This window comes from Leptopilina heterotoma, unplaced genomic scaffold, assembly GCF_015476425.1.
Source record: "Leptopilina heterotoma isolate Lh14 unplaced genomic scaffold, ASM1547642v1 Lhet_176, whole genome shotgun sequence".
Classification (NCBI taxonomy): Eukaryota; Metazoa; Arthropoda; class Insecta; order Hymenoptera; family Figitidae; genus Leptopilina; species Leptopilina heterotoma.
In genome coordinates, this window is record NW_025110892.1 from 184,919 (window position 1) to 206,888 (window position 21,970).

Here is a 21,970-nt window from a genome sequence, read left to right on the forward strand (position 1 = left end):
CCATCAACAGCAGTTCAGTCTAAGAAATCAGTCTAAGAAAAAGAAAATGTAGTCGTCAATATTATAAGTCTCAAATTGAGAAGTGGTGCTATGCACAAGTCAGTCTTAAAATTTTATCTATAACAAGTTGTTCTTCACGACACAGTGCTCTAAACCCAGTTTCAGTAGTTGTCCTTTACTCTACGTATATTTCAAAAGTGCATTTTGGAAAGTCAATCTGGAAGTCAAATTTGCCATTTGAAAAGAGTGTTCTTGTTTCTCGAGACACAATACTGCATCCACTTAGTCAACCATTAACGGACTAGTACCATTATACCTGAGCGACTAGCATCACCCAAGGGTAACAATCAACCACTCTAAGACTCACATTAGAAAGCCTATGTCCATCTCTTATTTTCATCAATTTTATCTTATTTCATAAAATACACATATATTTGTTCAACTAAAGTAATTTCTTGTTATTTACTACCCCGTCCCTATTTTAATTAATTTTAAAATAAAATCGGGAAACATTAGGGAAATTATAATAATTAGGATCGTAACACATTTAACAACAGTGTTAAAATCTAAAATCGTTAATGAAAAACGACATAATAATAATTGTCATAATTTTTATCATAATTTTTCCCGGTTTTATTTTCTCATCAAATTTAAATTTAATTGATTTCTAACATAAATGAATCTACAAATGGTTTCAAAAATTTGTATTAGATTTTTTATGGATAGTTAAATTGTTTTGACGAGTTTCTTTAAATTTTTTGCCAATAATTTTTTTTAATAATTTTAATTAAAAATTTAAAAAATAATTGAATTAAACAAAGAATTTTTTCAAAAAAAATCTTGTCTGTTCATAATTATAATTGATAATTTGATTAATTCAATTTCATTTAAATTTTTGAAAATAATTGAATTGTAGAGAACAATTTAATTACTTATAAAGACAATTGAAATTTCGAGGAGAATTGCAAAAAATTTTTAAACATAATTGAATTTCTGCGTAGAATTTTATTACTTTTGAAAATAATTGAATTCTTTTTTTCCAATTTTATGGAAATTTATGAAAATTGAATTCTTGTGAAGAATATTTTTCAAAAATAATATTTAAAAGAATTTATACAACTCAGGCGTATTATGGTCACTTTATCTACCTGTACAGGCGCGTACTAAGTTCCCCCTTATAACACAGCAGTCCAATAAAGTAACCATTATAGCCCTAGGGAGATAAAGGGTATATTATTGACCGGTCCCAGGTCAATACTTTATTTATTGACCAGCTGGGTTGTATGGGAGAACTTAACATGCACCGGTACAGGTAGCATAGAGTAACCATAATACGCCTTTGTTGTATAAAGCAAAGTACATAAACTCGGACGTACCTCCTTTGTTGCATAATGTACTATTAGTAAATCTGAAAACTTTTGCTATTTATGAAAATAATTGAAATAATTGAATTCTTTCGACAAATTTTAATCAAGTTTTTAAAAATAATTGCATTTTTCGACGAATTTGATTAAAATTGTATTAAACATAATTTTATTTCTGCAATGAGTTTTATTATTTATGAAAGTAATTGAATTATTTATTTATTTTATTTATTTATTTATGAAAGTTTCTAGAGCTAAATAGCTCACAAAGAAACAATTTAATTGATACCATTATATTTATAGTAAAAAAGGTGTTATATACTACTACTAAATATACATTGGCAAGTATAAAATTTAATTTACAACGTACATTGACAGTAAGTAGTATATTATAAACTAACAAATAATCAAATTAAGCGTATGATACTAACATCAATTTAATTAAGAAGAGAGTTAAGTGTTACTACTATTGTAATTGAGAACGAATAATTCCAGAATGATTAATCATTTATGTAAAATCTAGTTACTAAAACTATTAATAACAAAAATACCTATGATACACAAATAAAGCAATCCATTAAATGAAATAATATCTAATTTACCAATATGTTATATTAAATAATTGATTCTCGCAATTAAAAAGAAAATTGAAGAAAAGTTTCTTAAATACAAAATGAGTCGACGAGTCTCTAATTTCAATTGGTAGCTTGTTCCATAATCTCGCACCTCTGATAATAAATAATCTTTGCATTATACAAGTACAATGAGAAGGAATGTTTAAAACCCGATTACGTTCTCGAAGCCTAATACTCGATGTTTCTTTTTGATATTTAAAATCAAAAAGTTCATATAAATATGTTGGACACTGATTATGAAAAATTGAAAATAGTAAAGATCCAAGAAAATATTGTCTCCTACTTGCAACACTTAATAGCCTGGTCTCAATTGCGAGAATTTTATAAAAAAGGTTTAAATTATTGATTTAAAAAAAATCTAGATAAACCCTATTTTTAATAATTTAATTCCTACGAAATTTTTATTCTTTTAGAAAATAATTGAATATTTGTGTAGAATTTTGTCAAAATTGTTTTTAAGTAATTGAATTTTTGTGGTTAATATAAATGAATTCTTGTTATTTATAGAAATAATTGAACTTTTACAATTAATTTTATTAAAATTCCTGAAAGTAATTTAGTTTTGTCGAAGTTTTACTATTTATGGAAATAATTGAATGTATTGCGAATAAATTATTAAAAATAAAATTATAATTATACGGTGACTAACTTCCCTTGATTATTTTCGAAAAATTTAAATAAAATTCTTTAAAGGAAGTAAATTATTTGTAATAGAATGTAAAGAAATTTCAATTACATTAAAAATTTTCAATTATTTGTTTATAAAAATTAAATTATCTTGAAATAACAGAATTAAAAAATCTTATTTTTTCAAATTTTCAAAAAAAACTTTCCGAAAATTCAATTGTATTAAAAATTTGAAGTGTGTATCTTTTTTTAAATTAACTCTTAAAAATTTTAATTATTAATCTTCGCACTTAGAAACAAATCGCATTTTTGTAACAGCCATTTCTCTTACAAAAATTAACATTTTTACACTTTCTCTACAAAAATGGAAAATTAGAGTTTCAAAGTGTCAAAAAAAATTATTTTTGGCTGTGTATAAAAAGCAATTAGTAAAATCCTTAATATGAAACGAGTAGATATTCAAATTAGGTAAAAAAAGACATTCTTATTTATATTGCCATTAGAGAAAGAGAGAAACCAGAGCCGACGTTACTGGCGCCGTTACCCAGACGTTACCTTTTGTGTTTCAATTATAAAAGTATATATATATATAACCGCTTATACAAGCCCAAAAACTACGCTTGCCGTGCGTTACCAAGCCCAAATGGACGTTATCAGACCCGGCCGCGGGTCTGGTAACGTTTTTTCATGTATTCTTGCATACAATGCATACATAAATACCCTGACAAAATTTAAGCAGGTGCTTAAATGTAAGCATTTGGTGGTCAAACGTCAATTTATACACGTTTATAGTTCCTGATGTTGAACCAAGGCGCCGCTACCATCGATATACAATTTTTGTATATGACAATAAACGACGCGGACACGTGACTCCAACGTTACCAGACCCGTCATTTGGCAACGGTGTAAAAAGCTAAGCATCTGACGAGAATTCTGTTTTTTAAAGATCATTTAGTAACAACCTGTCTTTAACTTTCGAGCCACTGAACATTTTTATTTATGCGGAGTACCGATGTCTATCGAGAATAGACAAAATGTTTTTTATTACATTTTGCAAAGATGACTCGGATTTAACAAAAATTTAACTGATAATGTAGTAGGTCAAAAATTTACTACTGTTACATTGAATTTCTTATTTGTTTTAGTAATATAATATTGTTAATTTATATTACTTTTAAATATACGTATCAAGAGAGTTACAATTTCTATAAACATGTTTTTTCTAATAACTGCAAACTACTATGTAATTTTATAAATTAAAAAGTAGATTGAGTTATAATTATTATAACTATTATTCAAAATTGTTTAACTATATAATTATTAATATTAAACATTTTTTTATATATTAACTAAAAAATGCAGTTTTTTTCTTATTCTGCAATTTATTTAACATATTTTTTTGTGCCTCCACAAATAAGATTTTGCAAAGTATCCTAAACAGTAAACACATACAAAATATTCATCTGCATTCACTTTGTTGTCTTGAAACTTTCCGTAAGTCTTATTTGGTAAACGGACAGGCTTCAATTCATTAGTTTGCTGCAAAAGTACAAAATTTCCTTTTTTCCGTAAAGCCAAGAAGGCATCTCGCCTCTCTTTGGATCCTACTTTAAGAGTTAAAATTTTCTTAACAGTTTCTTCATCTCCGTGTTTTCTATTCAAATGTCTTGCGAAATGTCCCACCTCCTCGAAGCAATAAGGACAACAAACAACATTATCCAGTTTTCCGTTGACATTCACAGGTTGCTAAAAATTGATATAGAATTAAAAATGATTAACATTACATTTAACATTAAAAACTATTTTTATTAATAAATTATATTGTCATGTATTTTCATTTCTAATCAACAGAATTTCTATGGAATTCATACCTTATCAACACTTCTGACAGGATCAATCTCGGGTAACTCTAAATGCTCTGTTGGTTTGTTAATTTCATCAGTCTCGCTATTATCGCTGGACGTTTTCTCTTCACTGTCTACAGAAGGCGAGTATTCACTGCCTGAAGATAAATTTTCTAAAGATTCAAGTGTGTGGTCGCCGACAGTGACTGTTTATATTTGTTTGACAGCTCAAATTTTTTGAAATTAACTCATTTTCAAGTGCTTGTATATCGGTAACGTTAGTGTAAAAATAGTCCGAAATATTTTGCCCATTTTCATTTCCTGAGAACAGCTCTATGTCAGGTTTCTGTAAGTTGGTAACACTAGTATCAAAAAATTCCACATTATAATTTTCATTTATATTTGTTGAAGACCCTAAAATATTAGGTTCTTTTTTATCATGAAATTTAGTATCTAAAATTAATTTTATTCTTAAAAATATTAATTTTTAATACAATTTTAAATGATTTATTTATAAAATGTTAATAAATTTTTTTTGTCCAACGCCTTCGTGGAAATAGAACTATTGTACGCTAGGCACCAATGGAGGAATGTAGTACATTTCCCCACTGGTGGTTTGGCCAGTGGAGAAATGAAGTCATTTCCCCACTGGTGGTGGAATGAGAAATTGACTAATCGATTTTTTATTTTATATTAGAATTAGAACATTTTAGGAACAGAATTTTGAGGACACTCTGGGGATCTTTAGAGACACTTTCAAAACATTCATTTTTGAAAAAAAATTTTCCAAAATTTTTTTTCAAATTTTTTTTTCTATTTTTAGATTTTTTTCAAAATTTTTATCAAAATTAGATTTTGTTTTACTCTCAGTTATTGCTATAATATCATTGTAATATTTTGATTTCGATAAATAACGAGTAAAGTCAACTTAAAATTTTGAAAAATTAATAGTTTAAATTTATTATTTATAAAAAAAATTTTTTGCAGTTGTTGGACAAAATAGTATGTCCAACTTGTGGAGAACAGCGATTTTCGCTCGCTCGATTGCTGCGCGCGCTACGCTTGCGCAGCAAACTTCGAGCTCGCGAGAAATCGACCTTGTTCTCCACTCGTTGCACAATCTACTATTCTTTAGGCGTCATTAAAAATTTAGAAATTGTTTTATATTCTTTACACACTTGTGTGTATAAAATTGTTGAGCAGAAAAATGAGACTCAATAAGAAATTAGTTAATTAACAATATTTTCTTAATTTTGTAATAATTAATTAGTCAATAATTAATATTCTTTATGGATAACAATAAACATTTATAACATTAAACTTTGTAATCTCCTTATACGTACTTATTGTTTATAAATAATAATAATTATTTTTCAAAATTTGATAAATTAATATTTATTTATTATTAATTAACTTATTTCTAATTAAGTCTCATTTTTTTCTCAACCGTTTTATACACATGCATGTATGTAAAATTGAAAACAATTTTTAAATTATCAATAAGACATGAAGGACACATTTTTTATCGACATTTTATAAATAAACATTTCAAATAACTATTAAGAATGGAAAAGTTTTAAAAACAAAAATTGTTTTTAGATACTATATTCCAAGACAATACAGAGACCTTTTTTATATTTAAATTTTTATTTACTCTAAGTAACAATCGAATAATTTAAAACAAATAAATAGGCAAGGAGGCTAAAAAGAAACATATTTTTATTTAATTCAAGACAATTAATATTTATTTCAAATAAAATATTTATCTTGGTGCGTATATGCAGTTGATATTTTGTTAATAAATAATTGACATTGACATTCGTTGTAGGAAAATTTTTGAAAGTTACGTTTCAACAAATTCAATTTATGTCTAAGGACAAAAGGTGGTTTACTACCTGATTTTGACCAACCTGTCTGCACTTGTGTTCGCACTTGAACAAAAGACACTATCCCTTAAATGCTTTGAAAAAGTTTCGCAATAATTATTTAAGTCCCCTGACTATCTATCTATCTAGACAATTTTGTTACAATGTTTTTGCAATATTCATTTACCTATTTGTTTAGAATCTAAACAATATTTATTTATATAATATTATTTAAAATTTGTAGTCTTTTTCTTATTAATAATATTTTCAAAGTATATTCTGTAATTGTTAAAGTATTAACTACTTATTTTATTTTTTAAATTAAATTTACGGAATGATATTTTTTTAATTCTTATCAACATTTACCTCAGATAAATTTTCACTTGTATTTTTTGGATTAATGCCAGAATCTGAACCCACTGATGGAGAAATATGAGAAGCACTTTTCTCACTTTCTACGAACTCATATGGATCATAAACCTCTTTCTCAACAGAAGGAGATGCAGATCCATTCCTTGATGATATATAATTGTCGTCTATGAAAAAACATTTATTATCATATTTTTTATTATAACTTTACAATAGTTTGATAGTGAAAATTAAAGAGAAATGATTTTTTAATAGATGATTTTTAACAGTTCTGTAAAAGAGTATCGCATTAAACTTTACAAAAATTTTACTTCATAATAAATTTTCTTAAAAAAATTTGTCGTACTATTTAACACTATGCAATTTAAAAATATCAATAACATTACAGATTAAAAATGATTTAAAATGTAAATAAATCTTGTGGACATAAAGTTATTAAAATATTCACTACTAATAGCTAAATTAATCTAAATTTTCAACTCGTCTTTCCTGCTAATATACTACATTCTGGTTTTAGTCATTTACATTAATTTTTTATTGACATTTTTAAAGTTTGCATTTTTTGAGAAACTCACTTTCTATAAAGAAATAATTACACAGGTCAACAAAAAAAGACTTACTTTTTTTTTATGAGATAGCGGAATGGTTTCCTATGTATTTTTGGACGCTGAACACGATCCCGACTTCCAAAATTGCCCATCACGTCAGGATTTTGAGAAAAGTGGGGGTAAAGACCCCAAAAACGCTTTTTTGAGAAATTTCAACATTTATTTTCTCTTTAACCTGACGTGCTAGAGACTTCCACAAGGTCTTAAATTAAAGCTTATAATGTGCACTAAAAGACCAATATCCATAAAATAAAAAAAAATAAAATTTTTTTTCAAAAAATGGGATTGAAGACACCAAAAATTTGTGTTTTTGGATTGCTTTAATAGACTTTTTGCAATTGCTTGGATTCGCATGAAAATGGTTACTTGGGGTTTTTGGGGTCACTGATTACGAATCCGATATTAGTTTGCAAAAATTAAAAATGGCGGATTCGTAATCAGCGACCCCAAAAACCCTGAAATAACAATTTTCAAGCGAATCCAAGCAATTCTTAATTTTTACATCTGCCATCTTGGTTTCGCCGTTTTAAATTTTTGCAAACAAATATTGGATTCGTAATCAGCGACCCCAAAAACCCCAAGTACCCATTTTCAAGCGAATCCAAGCGATTGCAAGAAGTCTATTAAAGCAATCCAAAAACACAAATTTTTGGTGTCTTCAACCCCATTTTTTGAAAAAAATTTTAATTTTTTTTTATTTTATGGATATTGGTCTTGTAGTGCACATTACAAACTTTAATTTAAGACCTTGTGGAAGTCTCTAGCACGTCAGGTTAAAGAGAAAAGAAATGTTGAAAATCCTCAAAAAAGCGTTTTTGGGGTCTTTACCCCCACTTTTCTCAAAATCCTGACGTGATGGGCAAATTTGGAAGTCGGGATCGTGTTCAGCGTCCAAAAATACATAGGAAACCATTCCGCTATCTCATAAAAAAAAAGTAAGTCTTTTTTTGTTGACCTGTGTTATCTACATTTACGTGTCATTGTAAAATTTCTGGCAAAAATATTTGAAAAAAATTCTTAATTTTGTATTCAGATATTTTTTAAAATTGATTAGAATTTTACAATAAGATTTTGGCGAAATTTAAGAAATACGAAAGTAGTCTTATTATACCGGGTATCTTAAGTTGAAGTATACATTTTTGTAGCACTTGTACTCAAACAAAGAATAATAAAGTCCTTCAAAGCCAAGCATTTTTGCAATATTTTTAATAATATATTTCAGAAAAATTTGAAAATATTTTTAAAAATTACACAGGACTTTTCTTTTTTTGATAAAAACAAATGCCCCAAACTTGTCTACTTTTAGTGGGATACGTATATACTATCAAAGATTTATATATATATATGTTAGGCTCAAAGACCGAAAACGCTCATTGAGCGAAAATCTCGACCACAACGCGTTGTGGCTCCTTCAATTTGTCCACAACGCGAAATTCGTGTTGTGGCATGACAAAAAAAGTCCAAAACGCGTTGTGGAAATTTGAAAAGGGCCACAACGCGAAATTCGCTTTATGGCTACTATGATTTTTAGCCACAACGCATTGTGGTAATTAAGAAATGCCACAACGCGTTCTGGCTTCTTTTACATTTGACCACAACGCGTTTTGGTAATTAAGAAATGATACGGAATAAATTAATGTACAATTTTTTTTGCAAATGACATATAATTTTATTTACACAAATGTAAATCTCTTATTCTTAAGAATTTATTTATTTTTACAGGAACTATTATTGTGACACTTTGAATTACACTTAATATTTTTTAAACGACACTTGCACCTTTTATCAATGCAATATCTCTTACAAAGACAAAAGATAAAACCTTGCTTACTTCCAGATGCAAGCATCAAGGCAGAACGAAGAGTTATTGAAGTGGAGGGTACGTCTACAATGTTAATAAAATTATTGTCAGCAATTACAAATTCATTTCGGGCATATAATCGGTCAATGGTACCCTCTTTTGTTCCTAATTGATAAAGACCTAATGAATTTTTTGTCAAAACTACAGCTAAAACATTTCGAGGTGCAGCACGTCCTCTGTCAACATCCGGTACCCTAATTGCAACGTTCGTACCAATATCTACGTCCGAAAATTTTAAATTGGATGCTGCAATCATTTTCTTGGCCTGCTTCTCTTGTCCTATTTTGGCACATTCCCTCTGAGTATCGATATTTTTTTTCCTAAGGCAGATTTTGCAAATAACATTTGCACCGAAGCCCTCATCGTTTTCTGAACTTTCTCCGCATATGACGTGGACATATTTATTACAATCAGAGCACTTATGAGCTGCAGAGGTCTCTTTTTCGCAAATCACGCAAATGTTACTATAATTTACATCCCCATCTTCATTTTCTAAATTGTCTGGAACTTCCTCATGTCGATTTTCGTCCGGAGTATTTTGTTGGTCATTGTTATTTATCGAAGAAAAAAGTTGTTCCAGTTCTTCTTCTGTTTCGATAGACGCGTACATTTCAGTTGGAAGAGGCGAATCTGCTAGACCTATTTTTTGTGGTGACCCGAACATAGCCTCGTAGGGACTTGTTTTCATTACAGCATGTAGAGAACGGTTTTTTTTGCTCTGTATAAAACGCAGTCCTTCTGACCACTGAGAAGAAGAATTATCTGCCATCCATGCCACCAACATATCACGAACATCTTGATTGGACCTTTCAACCGAACCTTGACTTTGAGAATGTCTTGGTTTACCATGCACAAGCTTCATCCCAGGCCACATGGATACTAAATTTGTAATAATTTTATTACAAAATTCACGACCATTGTCGCTTTGCAAAATAAACGGTGCACCTAGTACGCAAAATATGTCCATGAGTTGGTAAGCCACTTCTTCTGCAGTTTTTGTTTTAAGAGGGCGAAGAATTGTGAATTTAGTTAAGTGGTCTTGGTAATTCATTATGAATCGATATTCTTTATCTGGTTCAGATTGCATGTCAATTAGATCAACCTGACATCTGGAGTTCATGCAATCAGAAAGAATTGGTCTAACTACCAAACCACTTTTTGGAATTTTCTTTTTTAACTGGCATTGCTCACATAAACTCAAGTATAAATTAATAATATCTCGAGTAACATTGCAGTACTTCTTTTTTAGTTCAGCTTCCATAACTAAAAAAATATTACATTTCGTTAAAAAAAATTTATTATTTTAATTGTCAATTTAATAATAATATTTAATTTTAGTTTGTTTAGTATTTTTATTATTATTTACTTTTGTACAATTTCCTTATTTTCTTTATTTATTTTTATATATTTTATTTTATTAATAATTATTACACATTATTTAATCATTAGAAAATAAAAAATAATATTTATTTATTTTATTTAATTTTAGTTTGCTTAGTATTTTTATTATTATTTACTTTTGTACAATTTCCTTATTTTCTTTATTTATTTTTATATTTTATTTTATTAGTAATTATTACACATTATTTAATCATTAGAAAATAAAAAATAATATTTATTTATTTTATTTAATTTTAGTTTGTTTAGTATTTTTATTATTATTTACTTTTGTACAATTTCCTTATTTTCTTTATTTATTTTTATATTTTATTTTATTAATAATTATTACACATTATTTAATCATTAGAAAATAAAAAATAATATGACAGACGAATTAATATTTTATTTTTTACGTGAATTTAAAATTAATCTGAGTTAAGATTATATTACACAGAAACTTTTGCGACATTACATATATTAAATTGACAATTGAATAGTGATAATACACACTTAATAATAAATATTCTATTCACCTCTTGTTCTTTTGTGTCCGACGTTCAAATGAGTTGTTTGCAAAATGTCAAAAAGTTCGCCTGCCTTGCAAAAATATCGTATTTTCGAATCATTCAAACTAGCAGATCTACTTTCAATCAGTTTCTCGGTGTCGCCAATTTTTAAAACGTCATATCGCTTAAGACGACGATATTGTTTTGATGAAAGAGACATTTTATTTTTTTTAAGAAACAAAGCATCGTTCACTTCCTGAAGCAATAATTTGTAGCCTTCGTCATTAATAAAAATAGATCGTTCCGTGGTATTCTCCATTAATTCATTCAATTTCTCAAAAAATATCGCTTTTTTATTTTCCATTATGAGTTATTAAAATATAATTTTTAAAATTCTGCACAGCTTGATAAATTGTGTAAATGTCACAGTACAAATGTTACACTCAGACTAAAAATATTTTGAATAAAATCTACGTTAGCAATAACCGACGTGAAAATTTACTACTATTACAATTTATTGAATAAAGAAAAGTTTATAGGTATTGCAATTGTAGACAGACGCCTTTAACAATTAGCGTACACCTTGTTTACAATCTACGAAATGTGTTATGATTTTTCTTAATTACCAAAACGCGTTGTGGTTAAATGTAAAAGAAGCCAGAACGCGTTGTGGCATTTCTTAATTACCACAATGCGTTGTGGATATAAATCATAGTAGCCATAAAGCGAATTTCGCGTTGTGGCCCTTTTTAAATTTCCACAACGCGTTTTGGACTTTTTTTGTCATGCCACAACACGAATTTCGCGTTGTGGACAAATTGAAGGAGCCACAACGCGTTGTGGTCGAGATTTTCGCTCAATGAGCGTTTTCGGTCTTTGAGCCTAACATATATATCTTTTCTTACTCTTGTATTTATTCTATAGTCTAGCAACAATTCGCGCGCTGCAGCGTGCGGCTAACTTGGGTGCTTTTTTCCAATGTAAATAAAATAAGCAATTTTAAAAAATAGATCTTAAAAATTTTTCATTCAAATTTTTTTTATAGAAATAAAAAATATGAATTGAAATATTATTACTACAATAATCATTTATTCTAAGACAGGGAATACAAGGAAAAGTCAGATATATTTGTATTAAAAGTACTGAAAAAATAAAGTTGTAGGATGCGATTTCAATTGTTTTTGATGTATCTAAACTTGATTTTGTTAACCTAGGCAGGAAACAAAAATTTGACAGTAAAATGGCATGTTTTTTTAAACCGAAAGTAGAATAGTATATTTTCAAAAACTGACCAGAATTGGCGTCATTCTTCCTTCGATTGACGAATTTACGTCAAAAGAAGGAAGGTGTCTTATTACCTGATTTTGACCATTGTGTCTACACGGAAAAAAAAATCAGCCTAATAATGCATGGAGTCTATTGGTTCGATTTTTACATGAGCCCATTTTGCAAATATCACACAGGAGTTTACTAAAAATGCATGGCTTTTGTGACTTTTGCCACAGCACCATGCGAAAATAGGATGGATTCTAAGCTAATCACGCATGGTAGTGTGCGTGCAATATACACAACAGACGCTCATGTGTTTTTAGCCTAGTATTTTTTTCCGTGTAGACTGGTTTTCTCCTTTCAACAATAGCCATTATATCTTAATCGCTTTCATAACTTTTCGAATCTGATCACCATTTGCAATGTGCTTTGTAATATTTACGTATTTGTTTAGAATTTAATTTTTAATATTTTTACGTATATTTTTATTTTAATAATATATTTACTGTATTTATTTAAAATATTATAAATTTTGTTTCTATTGTTGTTAAAATATTTCTGCTTTTAAACAATTAAATTTAGTTGTAAAAATATGTATTTCATTTTTTTTATCTGAAGTATTTACTATTTTTACTTTTAAATTATTCAAAATAATTATTTTTAAGAATAATAAATATTTTGTTTTAACACAAAACTTTTGTTGTCTTCAACATTGTACATTTTAAAAATGCTACTTTGTTTAATTTAACTTTGTATTTAAGAAAATTAATGTTTTATTATAAATCAAAATTCTACAAACAATTTAACAAAGTTCACAAAATATATATGAAGAATTTTGTAATGAATTGTTGATTCATAAATTAAGAAAGCTTATAAAATCTAAAGAATTTTACATTGTAACTTTACTTCATAGGATTAAAAAGAAAAATGATTTTTAATTTTCCAGAGAAGTTTTTGCAAAATTTAACTGAGTATGTAGAACTCAAGAAAATTAATTTACTATTCTCAAGAAGATTTTTTCTAGAAATTAATCGAGTATAATTTCAGAAATTATTTTATAAATATTTAATAAATAAATAAATAAAATCCATAAAATATAAAAAAATTTGCATTGTAGAATTTAACTGTCTTGTGTTTAAGAAAATTAATTTTCTATTATAAAGTAAAATTTTCGTAGTATTTTATATTAAAGAGTTTAATTGAAAAGTAAATTTTTAAAATCTGATAAATCCATTTTTCAAAAAAATTGAGATAACCACAAATTTAATTAGAAACCAAACATCTTAAATACAAATAACATTCATATATGTGTATATATAATTTATCTTAATTTTTCTATCTTAATTTTAATTTTAGTGGTTAAGAGAGAAATGTCATTTGTTTCTCAAAATGACAAAAAATAGATTTATTAGCTTTTGAAAACTTGCTTCCCAATTATGCAAGGTTTAGCAAAATTAATTTTCTATTATAAAATAAATTGTATATCGTTAAACAATATAAAATCTTTTATTTATTTAGTTTATTATGTTAAATTGTAATTTAAAAAAAGTTAAATTGTATATGTTAAACGATATAAAATCTTTTAACTAAAAACTGTTTCGATGTAAGAATTTTCTTTTATTATATATTTCCCTTCTAATTTTCAAATATGTTAATATTATTTTGCCAGACAAATTTTTAAATTAATTAGTAATAAATAAGTAGTATAGTACACTTACCTTGAAGTAATTGTCGCTTAGCCAACTCAACTAAATGTTTCCCTCGTTCCATACTTTAAGCAAGGTTGTAGTAAATACTGACAGCACAATATGCACAAGAAGACTAATTTCATCACAAATGAGCTCTGTCAAAGGTAGCTAAAACTTTGTTTGGAAGATATAAAATAAGAGGTGGGAGACTACCGATAACTATTTGGGTTAAATCAAATGATCTTATAGTTTTTAAATTGTAAAAAAACTCGGAAGCATTCATCTCTAATTGTAACTATTACAATTAATCAAATAATGTATTTTACTAATATTATGATAAATTATTCAACTATTTAAACAGTTTCTAATTACTAATTTATAACATTTTCAAATGTATATAAATAGCAGCTAAATTTTAAAACTTTTTAACCTTTCTAGGCGTACTACGTTTTATTAAATCAATAAATTAAATAAGATATTAAGTTAAATTTGTTACAAGAATTTTTCAACATTGTTTAAACAGGTAATTGTTATTTAATAACTTTTTCAAATTTCACCTAGAAAGATGCAATTTTTTTTCTAATTTTTCATTTTATTAAACCCTCCATAATTAAGAATAAAGATTTTTCAAAAATTTTTATTCCAACAATTTTTTAAACAAATTATTATTGTTTTTTAATAGGGTAATGTCACATTGAGTGGACCGCCACTTTGAGTGGACCACCTGAGCTTTTAAGTTATCTGACAGCGGAAACATGAAATAAATAAAACGAATAGCAGCACTGCACCTAGAAACCGTAATAAATGAAGTTCCGCGATAAACATGTACGTTATTGTTTGATGTAACGCATTTTTAAGAATGCAAACCAAAAAAGAAGTCGCTCTTACAATGAGTAAAGTGATTCAGAAGTGTAAAAGTAGTGTAAAATTTAAGTTTTAAAAGGTAACTTATTTTTTTCCTACTACTTTGGACATTGAAATTGATTGTCTTAGTTTAATTAAGTAATAATTTTGACTAAAAAAAAATTGTGGTGGCTGCCATAAAAAGTTGTATTTCCCTATGAGTGGACCACTGTTTATAACCATGAGAGGACTGCCTGTTTTTTATATTTTTAATGTCAGTTTACCATTTTTAAGGAAATAAATTGACAATAAATTGGTTTGAAACTATGTTTAATGTTCTTTATTAATTTTTTTGTGATATTGATGTAATATGTGCCAAAATTATTAAAAGTGGTTTCACTTGTAAACATTGCGACACAATCATGGTCTGAAGCTGCATAAGCATAAATTTTGTTTTAATATATCAGAAATATTAAATAAATTGAAGAAAATAGAATAACTTTTACAATTTTTTAGGAGTGGTCCACTCAAGGTTACACTTTTTTCATTCCTTAAAAATTAGCTATTTTTTTAAAGTCAATTGTTTTTTCCAAATAAAAATAAAACAAAGCTTTATGGTGTAAACACTTACCTAGGAATCTAAACTAAAGCATGGAATAGAAACCTCCGATTAATTTGCTTTCATAAAGAATTTTTTCGAAAAAAAGCTTAGGCGGTCCACTCAAGGTGACATTACCCTAATTTTTTACAAATTGCACTAGAATATTTTTTAGTACGTATTATTTAAACAAATTATTGTTGTTATTTAACAACTTTTCCACATTTTACCTAGAAACTTTTTCATAGTTTTTCCTTTACTTTTTAAATTGAAAAGCCATTTAAAATTACGGATAAAAAAGAAATAAAATAATTATTTCAATTATTTTTTAAATATGTTAATATTATTATTAAAAAATTATTTAAACAATAGATTCTTAAAAACCTTTAACCTTAATTATAGAAGGTTTAATAAATTGTAAAATTAGAAAATAACTATCTTTCTAGGTTAAATGTGTGAAAAGTTGTTAAATCTGTTATTTCAATTTGTTTAAAAAACTTTTTTAATGATAATTTCTTTAAAAAAATTATCCGTAATCATAAAAAATCCAATAAAATGCAAAATTAGAAAAAACTGCATCTTTTTAGGCAAAATGTGTAAAAAGTTGTTAAATAACAACTATTATTTGTTTAAATAATCTTAAATGATTTTTTTGAAACTTTATAGAAATCTGCTTTCTCTCTCTCTCTTTTAAAAATTTTCTAAATTAACTATAATAAATTGTTCACAGAATTATGGAATTTATCGTAACATTAGAAAAATTCATTCTTTCTCTACTTCTAACAAAAAGAGTTAAAAAGTTTGAGGACTCTTAGTCATTATTGCTTTATAGAACTAAAAAAACATTTTTTATCCCACATGCACAAAAATGGCGCTTTTAGATAGCTGACGATAGGGAGTAAAGTCACTCATTTGTTCGACCGTATAAAAATGGCGACCTTTTTTTCCCAAGGGCAAAAAAACAGCTGGTCCCATGCTTTTTTTTGCCCAAGGTAAAAAAATGTCGCCATTTTCAAACAAATCGAACAAGTGAATAACTTTTACTCCCTGTCGTCTGCTATCTGAAATCGACACTTTTGTGCATTAAGAATAAAAAATATCGTAAGTAACGTGGGAATAAAGGCAGCCAATTTGTTTACGATGATTTTTGTGAAACTCGTTCCGGTCTCGGGGCGCCTACGGCGCCCTCGACCTCCACTCGTGTCACAAAAATCACCGTAAACAAATGGCTGCCTTTATACCCTTGTTGCTTAATATACTATTGGCTCTCCGGAATGGCCAGCAGGGAATTCACGTATACAAAAAACATTAAGTGACATAAAGGTTAAATTCTCAGGTCTTGCGATAAATTGATCAAATCCATATTCAGAATCAAATAGTTTATGTTTTGGTTAGTTTTGACAACTAATAATAAATATTAAACATAAGAAATAATGTCATGTATTTCCAAAATTTTATGAATGAAAACATTCTATAAAATTAAAATTTACACTATAATTTGTCTACGTTCACATGTAATGGGAACACTTTTTTGATTTCAATGAAATTTACTTTTGTGTGACCGTAGATGCGAATATCACTCATATTGAAATCGACAAGTGTGATCGATAAAGTGATCCCTTTTCTTGCGGACATGGTTAATGATCTCAAAAAATGTTTAAGTTTCTCAGATTTAAAATTACATTTTTAAGAAATATGTGAGAAACTATCCTTAAGTGAATGTAAATTGCCAAAAAAACTATGTTTTTTTCTTTACACATTCCAATATGTGTTGCACTAATTAACATTAAATAATATTAGAATTATTCGATATAATAGAATATTTATCTATAAGAATTATATTACAATTTAGAACAAGGTGAGAATTGTGTTCGAAATAATTCCAAATAATAATTCTGTTTCTCAACAAAGTTTTTGATTTTTTTAGCCAAACAAGATCACTGTTCCTAAATTTAAATATACGTGTTTCGACATAAATGCAGAACGAAAAATTTTTAATTACTTTTTAAGTTCAAATTTTATAGGGGAGAGGGCCCTAAGGTGGTCACCCATCTTTTGAACGACTGTAGATTTCAAATGGAATTATATATAAAGGTCAATAATACGGCGTTTGAAACTTTATCTTATTACCTAACTTCCTATCATAAAGTTTTTTTTATTTCATTAATAAAAAAAAAGTTATGGCATTTTTTAAAAAAAGTTGAAAATTCGACTTTTAAAAAAGTGGCCCCAAGGTGGTCACCATACAAAAATTCACTAAAAAAGTTTTAAAAAAATGTAAAAAACGTATTACTAAGTTGTTTATTTAATATTAATTGTTTTTCAGGATCACAGAAACATATTACATATTTTTTTTGCACTTTGTCCTTTCGTCAAAAATGATACTTTTTGTGTATGTATTAGATAGGTAAAATTTTGAAAATAATTCTATTTTATTATTATTCATCATAAAACTTAAAAATTGATAAAATTCACATTCACAGTGATAAATGTTGATAAATATGGCGTATAAACATATTTTCATAAAAAATCAAAAGTGACCACCTTGTGGACAAAAAAGTGTCCACCTTAGGGCCAAGACAGAATTTTTTAAACGTTAATGAAAAAATTGTTTAAAGCACAATATTAATTATATTCATTTGGAATATATTATATATATTATATATATTGTACGATATATAAAGATAATTATAACGATTTTTACTAATTTAAAATGGTTAATTTCGATGATTTTAACACCCTGAGAAAAAAAATTCTCGATCATTTAAAAACAGAAATTTTACGACGTTCACGTTACAAAGAGACTCATACGACTATTTACCTCAAAACTTTACTAAAATCTTTGTCTTCTCAAATAATAACAATAACAAAAAACATTTGAAGATACTAACTAATATACAAAAATTTTCTTAGGGTGACCACCTTAGGGCCCTGACCACCTTGGGGCCCTCTCCCCTATACTAAAATATTGCTTTACGAATAACATAATAATTAGTAGCTAATTCTTCTTAGCCTATATAGATTCAAATTTGAAAGCAGTATCTGAAACGCAATTGGCTTTAAATCTGGCAACGTCGCGGGCTTGGTAACGTCGAAGAAACGTATAAATTATATACAAATGGATCTGGCATGATCGTTTCGTATAGTGGGCCTTAAATTTAAAATTTTGTTATAATTTGGAAATCGTCTGTAATCGAATAAAAGGCAAAATTAGAAATTGGTTATATTGGATAAAAGCAAAGCTGAAAATTGTTTAAATTGGATGAAAGGAAAAATTGGAAATTGATTATATTGGATAAAAACAAAACTAGAAATTTGTTAAATTGGACAAAAAGGCAAAATTGAAAATTGGTTATATTGGATAAAAAAGCTGGAAATTGGTTAAATTGATAAAAGGCAAAATTGGAAATTAGTTATATTAAATAAAAGGCAAAATTAGAAATTGGTTAACTTGAAAATTGGTTCTAATTGATAAAAACCATTTGGAAAAATTATTGGAAAAATTGGAAATTGGTTATATTAGATAAAAACAAATCTGAAAATTGGTTAAATTGGATAAAATGAAAAATTGAAAATTGGTTACAATGGATAAAAAGCTGGAAATCGGTTAAATTGCATAAAAGGCGAAATTGAAAATTGGTTATATTGGATAAAAGGCAAAATTAAAAATTGGTTAACTTAGAAGTTGGTTGTATTGGATAAAAACAAATATGAAAAATTAGGAGTTCGATTTGAGCCGTTGAGGTGAATGGTCGTGTTTTTGTTTGTTCCGATTCATATAATTTATATTCGCACATTGTGTTTTGGAGTCTTAACTGATTTTATTTTTTCGTATTTTTTAATGAGGTCGCCGTGAGTCTTGACATTTTAGTTTCTGTGTTTCTTTTTTGCGGGCATTCTTTTTGTCTGGTGAATTGTGTAATTTGTGGTGCAAGTTTTAATTGTTGAGTGTTAATTTTGTTGTTCATTGACCATTGATGACTGTACGCTATTGTTTCCCCATTCGTATTTTGAAATGTCGAAAGACGGAGACTTATCAGGTGAGGGAGACAAACTGAGCAGAGTGTTAGCTGCTGTCGAAGCGCTGACTCATTCACATGGTTCATTAAGAGAGGATGTACACTCGGTTATGAAAACACTGGACTGTATACAGGCTGACCAGTCTTCGTATAATAATAGACTTAATAAAGTTGAAAATGAGTTATTAGTTTTGACAGATCAGTCGAGATTAAACAATATAATTCTATTTGGATTGGAGGACTCTGATGAAATTAATCATTCTCTTATTCCTTCTATTTTAAAAATTTTTAAGGATGTAGAGCTGCTGATCCCAGACCTGTCTATTGCTGACTCTTTTCGCCTCGGTAGAACAAAAGGGAATCGCCCAGTATTAATTAAATTTATTTCTGTGAGGTGGGTAAAGGAGGTTTTTAGCAAGGTGAGGAACTTCAAAAGACTCAATTTATCGATTGCAAATGATAGAAGTAAAGAAGAAAGAGAAGAATACCGGAAGCTGAGAAATATGACCTTCAAATTAATTGAATTAGGGGTCACAGCTAAAGTAAGGGGTAAATACATCTTGGTGAACGAGAAGCCCTTGGTCTTTTCAGACGCAGAGCAGCTTTTAACTCGTCTGGCTAAGGATAAGGATCCAGGGAACAATTGCTCTAAGAATCTTACGGTGAATCCCCCGGAATCTAACCATCTACGGAATTATGAAGCGAAAAAGAGAAAAATGTTAGAGAATGATCCACTCCAATCTTTAACTCCAAAAAAGGGTAAACCTCGAAAACAAACTCACGACTCGGCCCGTTCGAAAACTTTAACCGAATTTTTTAAACCTGAGACATCTAAAGGTGATAGAGAGGAGCGGACGCGCCTCAGCTCTGATTCAGAGGTTATTTCCAACGATGTTGAGTAGCAATCATGGAACCTGAACCCACAAATTAATGGAACTTTAATCGTGGTCTGAATCTAGTACTTTAGATCCTTTTAACATTGTCGGTATGCGGACGATAGTTTCAGCCGCTGTTAGAAAAAACAAACATGGTAGAGCCATGGGAGGCCTCTTCATTTCTTATAACCCTGACATTTTTGAGACTGAGGTTATTGTTATTTCTGCAAGTTTTAATTTTGTGAAATTTGTGCATCGTGACATTGTTTTTATTCTTGGATCAGTGTATCTTCCCCCGGACTCGGACTTCAAGAACCCCTTCGAGGAGCTAAATTCCACTTTAAACTCAATAACAAATAGATACCCAATGGTACCCCTTATGGTAGGGGGAGACTTTAATTGCAGAGTAGCAAACCTCAACCAGATTGGCCTTGATCTGAGTCAAGTCTTAATGCCTTTCTATTGTGAAAGAAAGTCCTTGGATTCTGTCACCAACTCCAGAGGCAGGTTGCTTGTGGATATCATAGAAGGTAATGGGCTTGCTCTCTTGAATGGTCGCTCTCGACTTGATTTCCCGGGCTCTTTCACGTTCGTTGGTCCGCAGGGTGAGAGTGTTGTTGATCAGATGTGGTGCTCCATCAGCGGCCTTTATCTCTTCGGGGATTTTGAGGTCTTAAAGTTAACCACTTTTTCGGATCACTTCCCCATCGGGGTGGATTTGCTTTTGAATCTTCCGGAACCTCTGGATCTAGCTGATGAGTTGGTTTCTTCGGTGATGATTTTAGAAAAGGATAAAGCAGGGGCGTTTTCATCGGCGATGGCGTTTAGAAGTGAGGTGGGGCAGCTTGATGGTAATGTAGACGAGCTTAATAATATTCTTACCTCCGTAACCAGCGCTGTTGCCGGAGATTTGGGTATGATAAGGTCTAGGCATTATTGTAGAAATCTTTCGAGGAGTAGACCTTGGTTTGATGAGGAGTGTAAAATTGTTAAAAAGAGTGTTTCAGAAGCTCTGAAGCTTTGCAGGGAGTCCGTATTCTCGCGAGAGTCAAAAAAATTGTATCTTACTTCTAAAAATAAATATAGAAAGATTCTTGAAGGGAAGAAGAAAGCATACCGGGATAATCAAATTGAATCGTTAGCGAGGTGCAGGGGCTCGGCACAGTTTTGGAGGATTATTAATACGTATAGAACAAGATCCTCTAGTAAACCGATAATTGACCTAAAAACGTGGCAAGGCTACCTTCAGAATTGTTATCCGAGTTTGGGTTTGTCTGTATCACTTGAAACCACTTTTGTTAGAGTGTCCCATTCAATCCTTGATGGAATTATTACAACCGATGAAATTGTTAGAAGCATAAGGAAAGCTAAGAGTGGGAAGGCCCCTGGGGGTGATGGTATTTCGAACGATTTCTATAAACACTTACCTCAAAAGTGGATCCTTTTTATTGATAGATTTTTTAATAAAATTATGGAAACTGAAGCAGTACCTGAATGTTGGGGAAATCTTATTACCAGTATGATCTTTAAGAAGGGCGACCCTGATGACCCAGAGAATTATAGACAGATCACTTTGGTTAATTGTATCGCTAAAATGTTTACACAGGTTATTTTTAATA

At 28.7% G+C, this 21,970-nt stretch overlaps 2 protein-coding genes across 5 annotated transcripts in view; both read right to left on the bottom strand.

The window, feature by feature from the left end:
- Positions 1 to 21,970, bottom strand: part of LOC122499775 (dihydropyrimidine dehydrogenase [NADP(+)]) — a 258,962-nt gene that overhangs the window by 65,584 nt on the left and 171,408 nt on the right. The window lies entirely within an intron of this gene.
- On the bottom strand, positions 4,033 to 14,483 carry LOC122499781. The gene is made up of 4 exons (XM_043608291.1): positions 14,047 to 14,483; positions 6,702 to 6,871; positions 4,498 to 4,816; positions 4,033 to 4,372 (listed from the first exon to the last, which is right to left on the bottom strand). The coding sequence occupies exons 1-3, from the start codon at positions 14,096 to 14,098 to the stop codon at positions 4,652 to 4,654; spliced, it is 387 nt and encodes a 128-aa protein (XP_043464226.1). The 5' UTR covers positions 14,099 to 14,483; the 3' UTR covers positions 4,033 to 4,372; positions 4,498 to 4,651.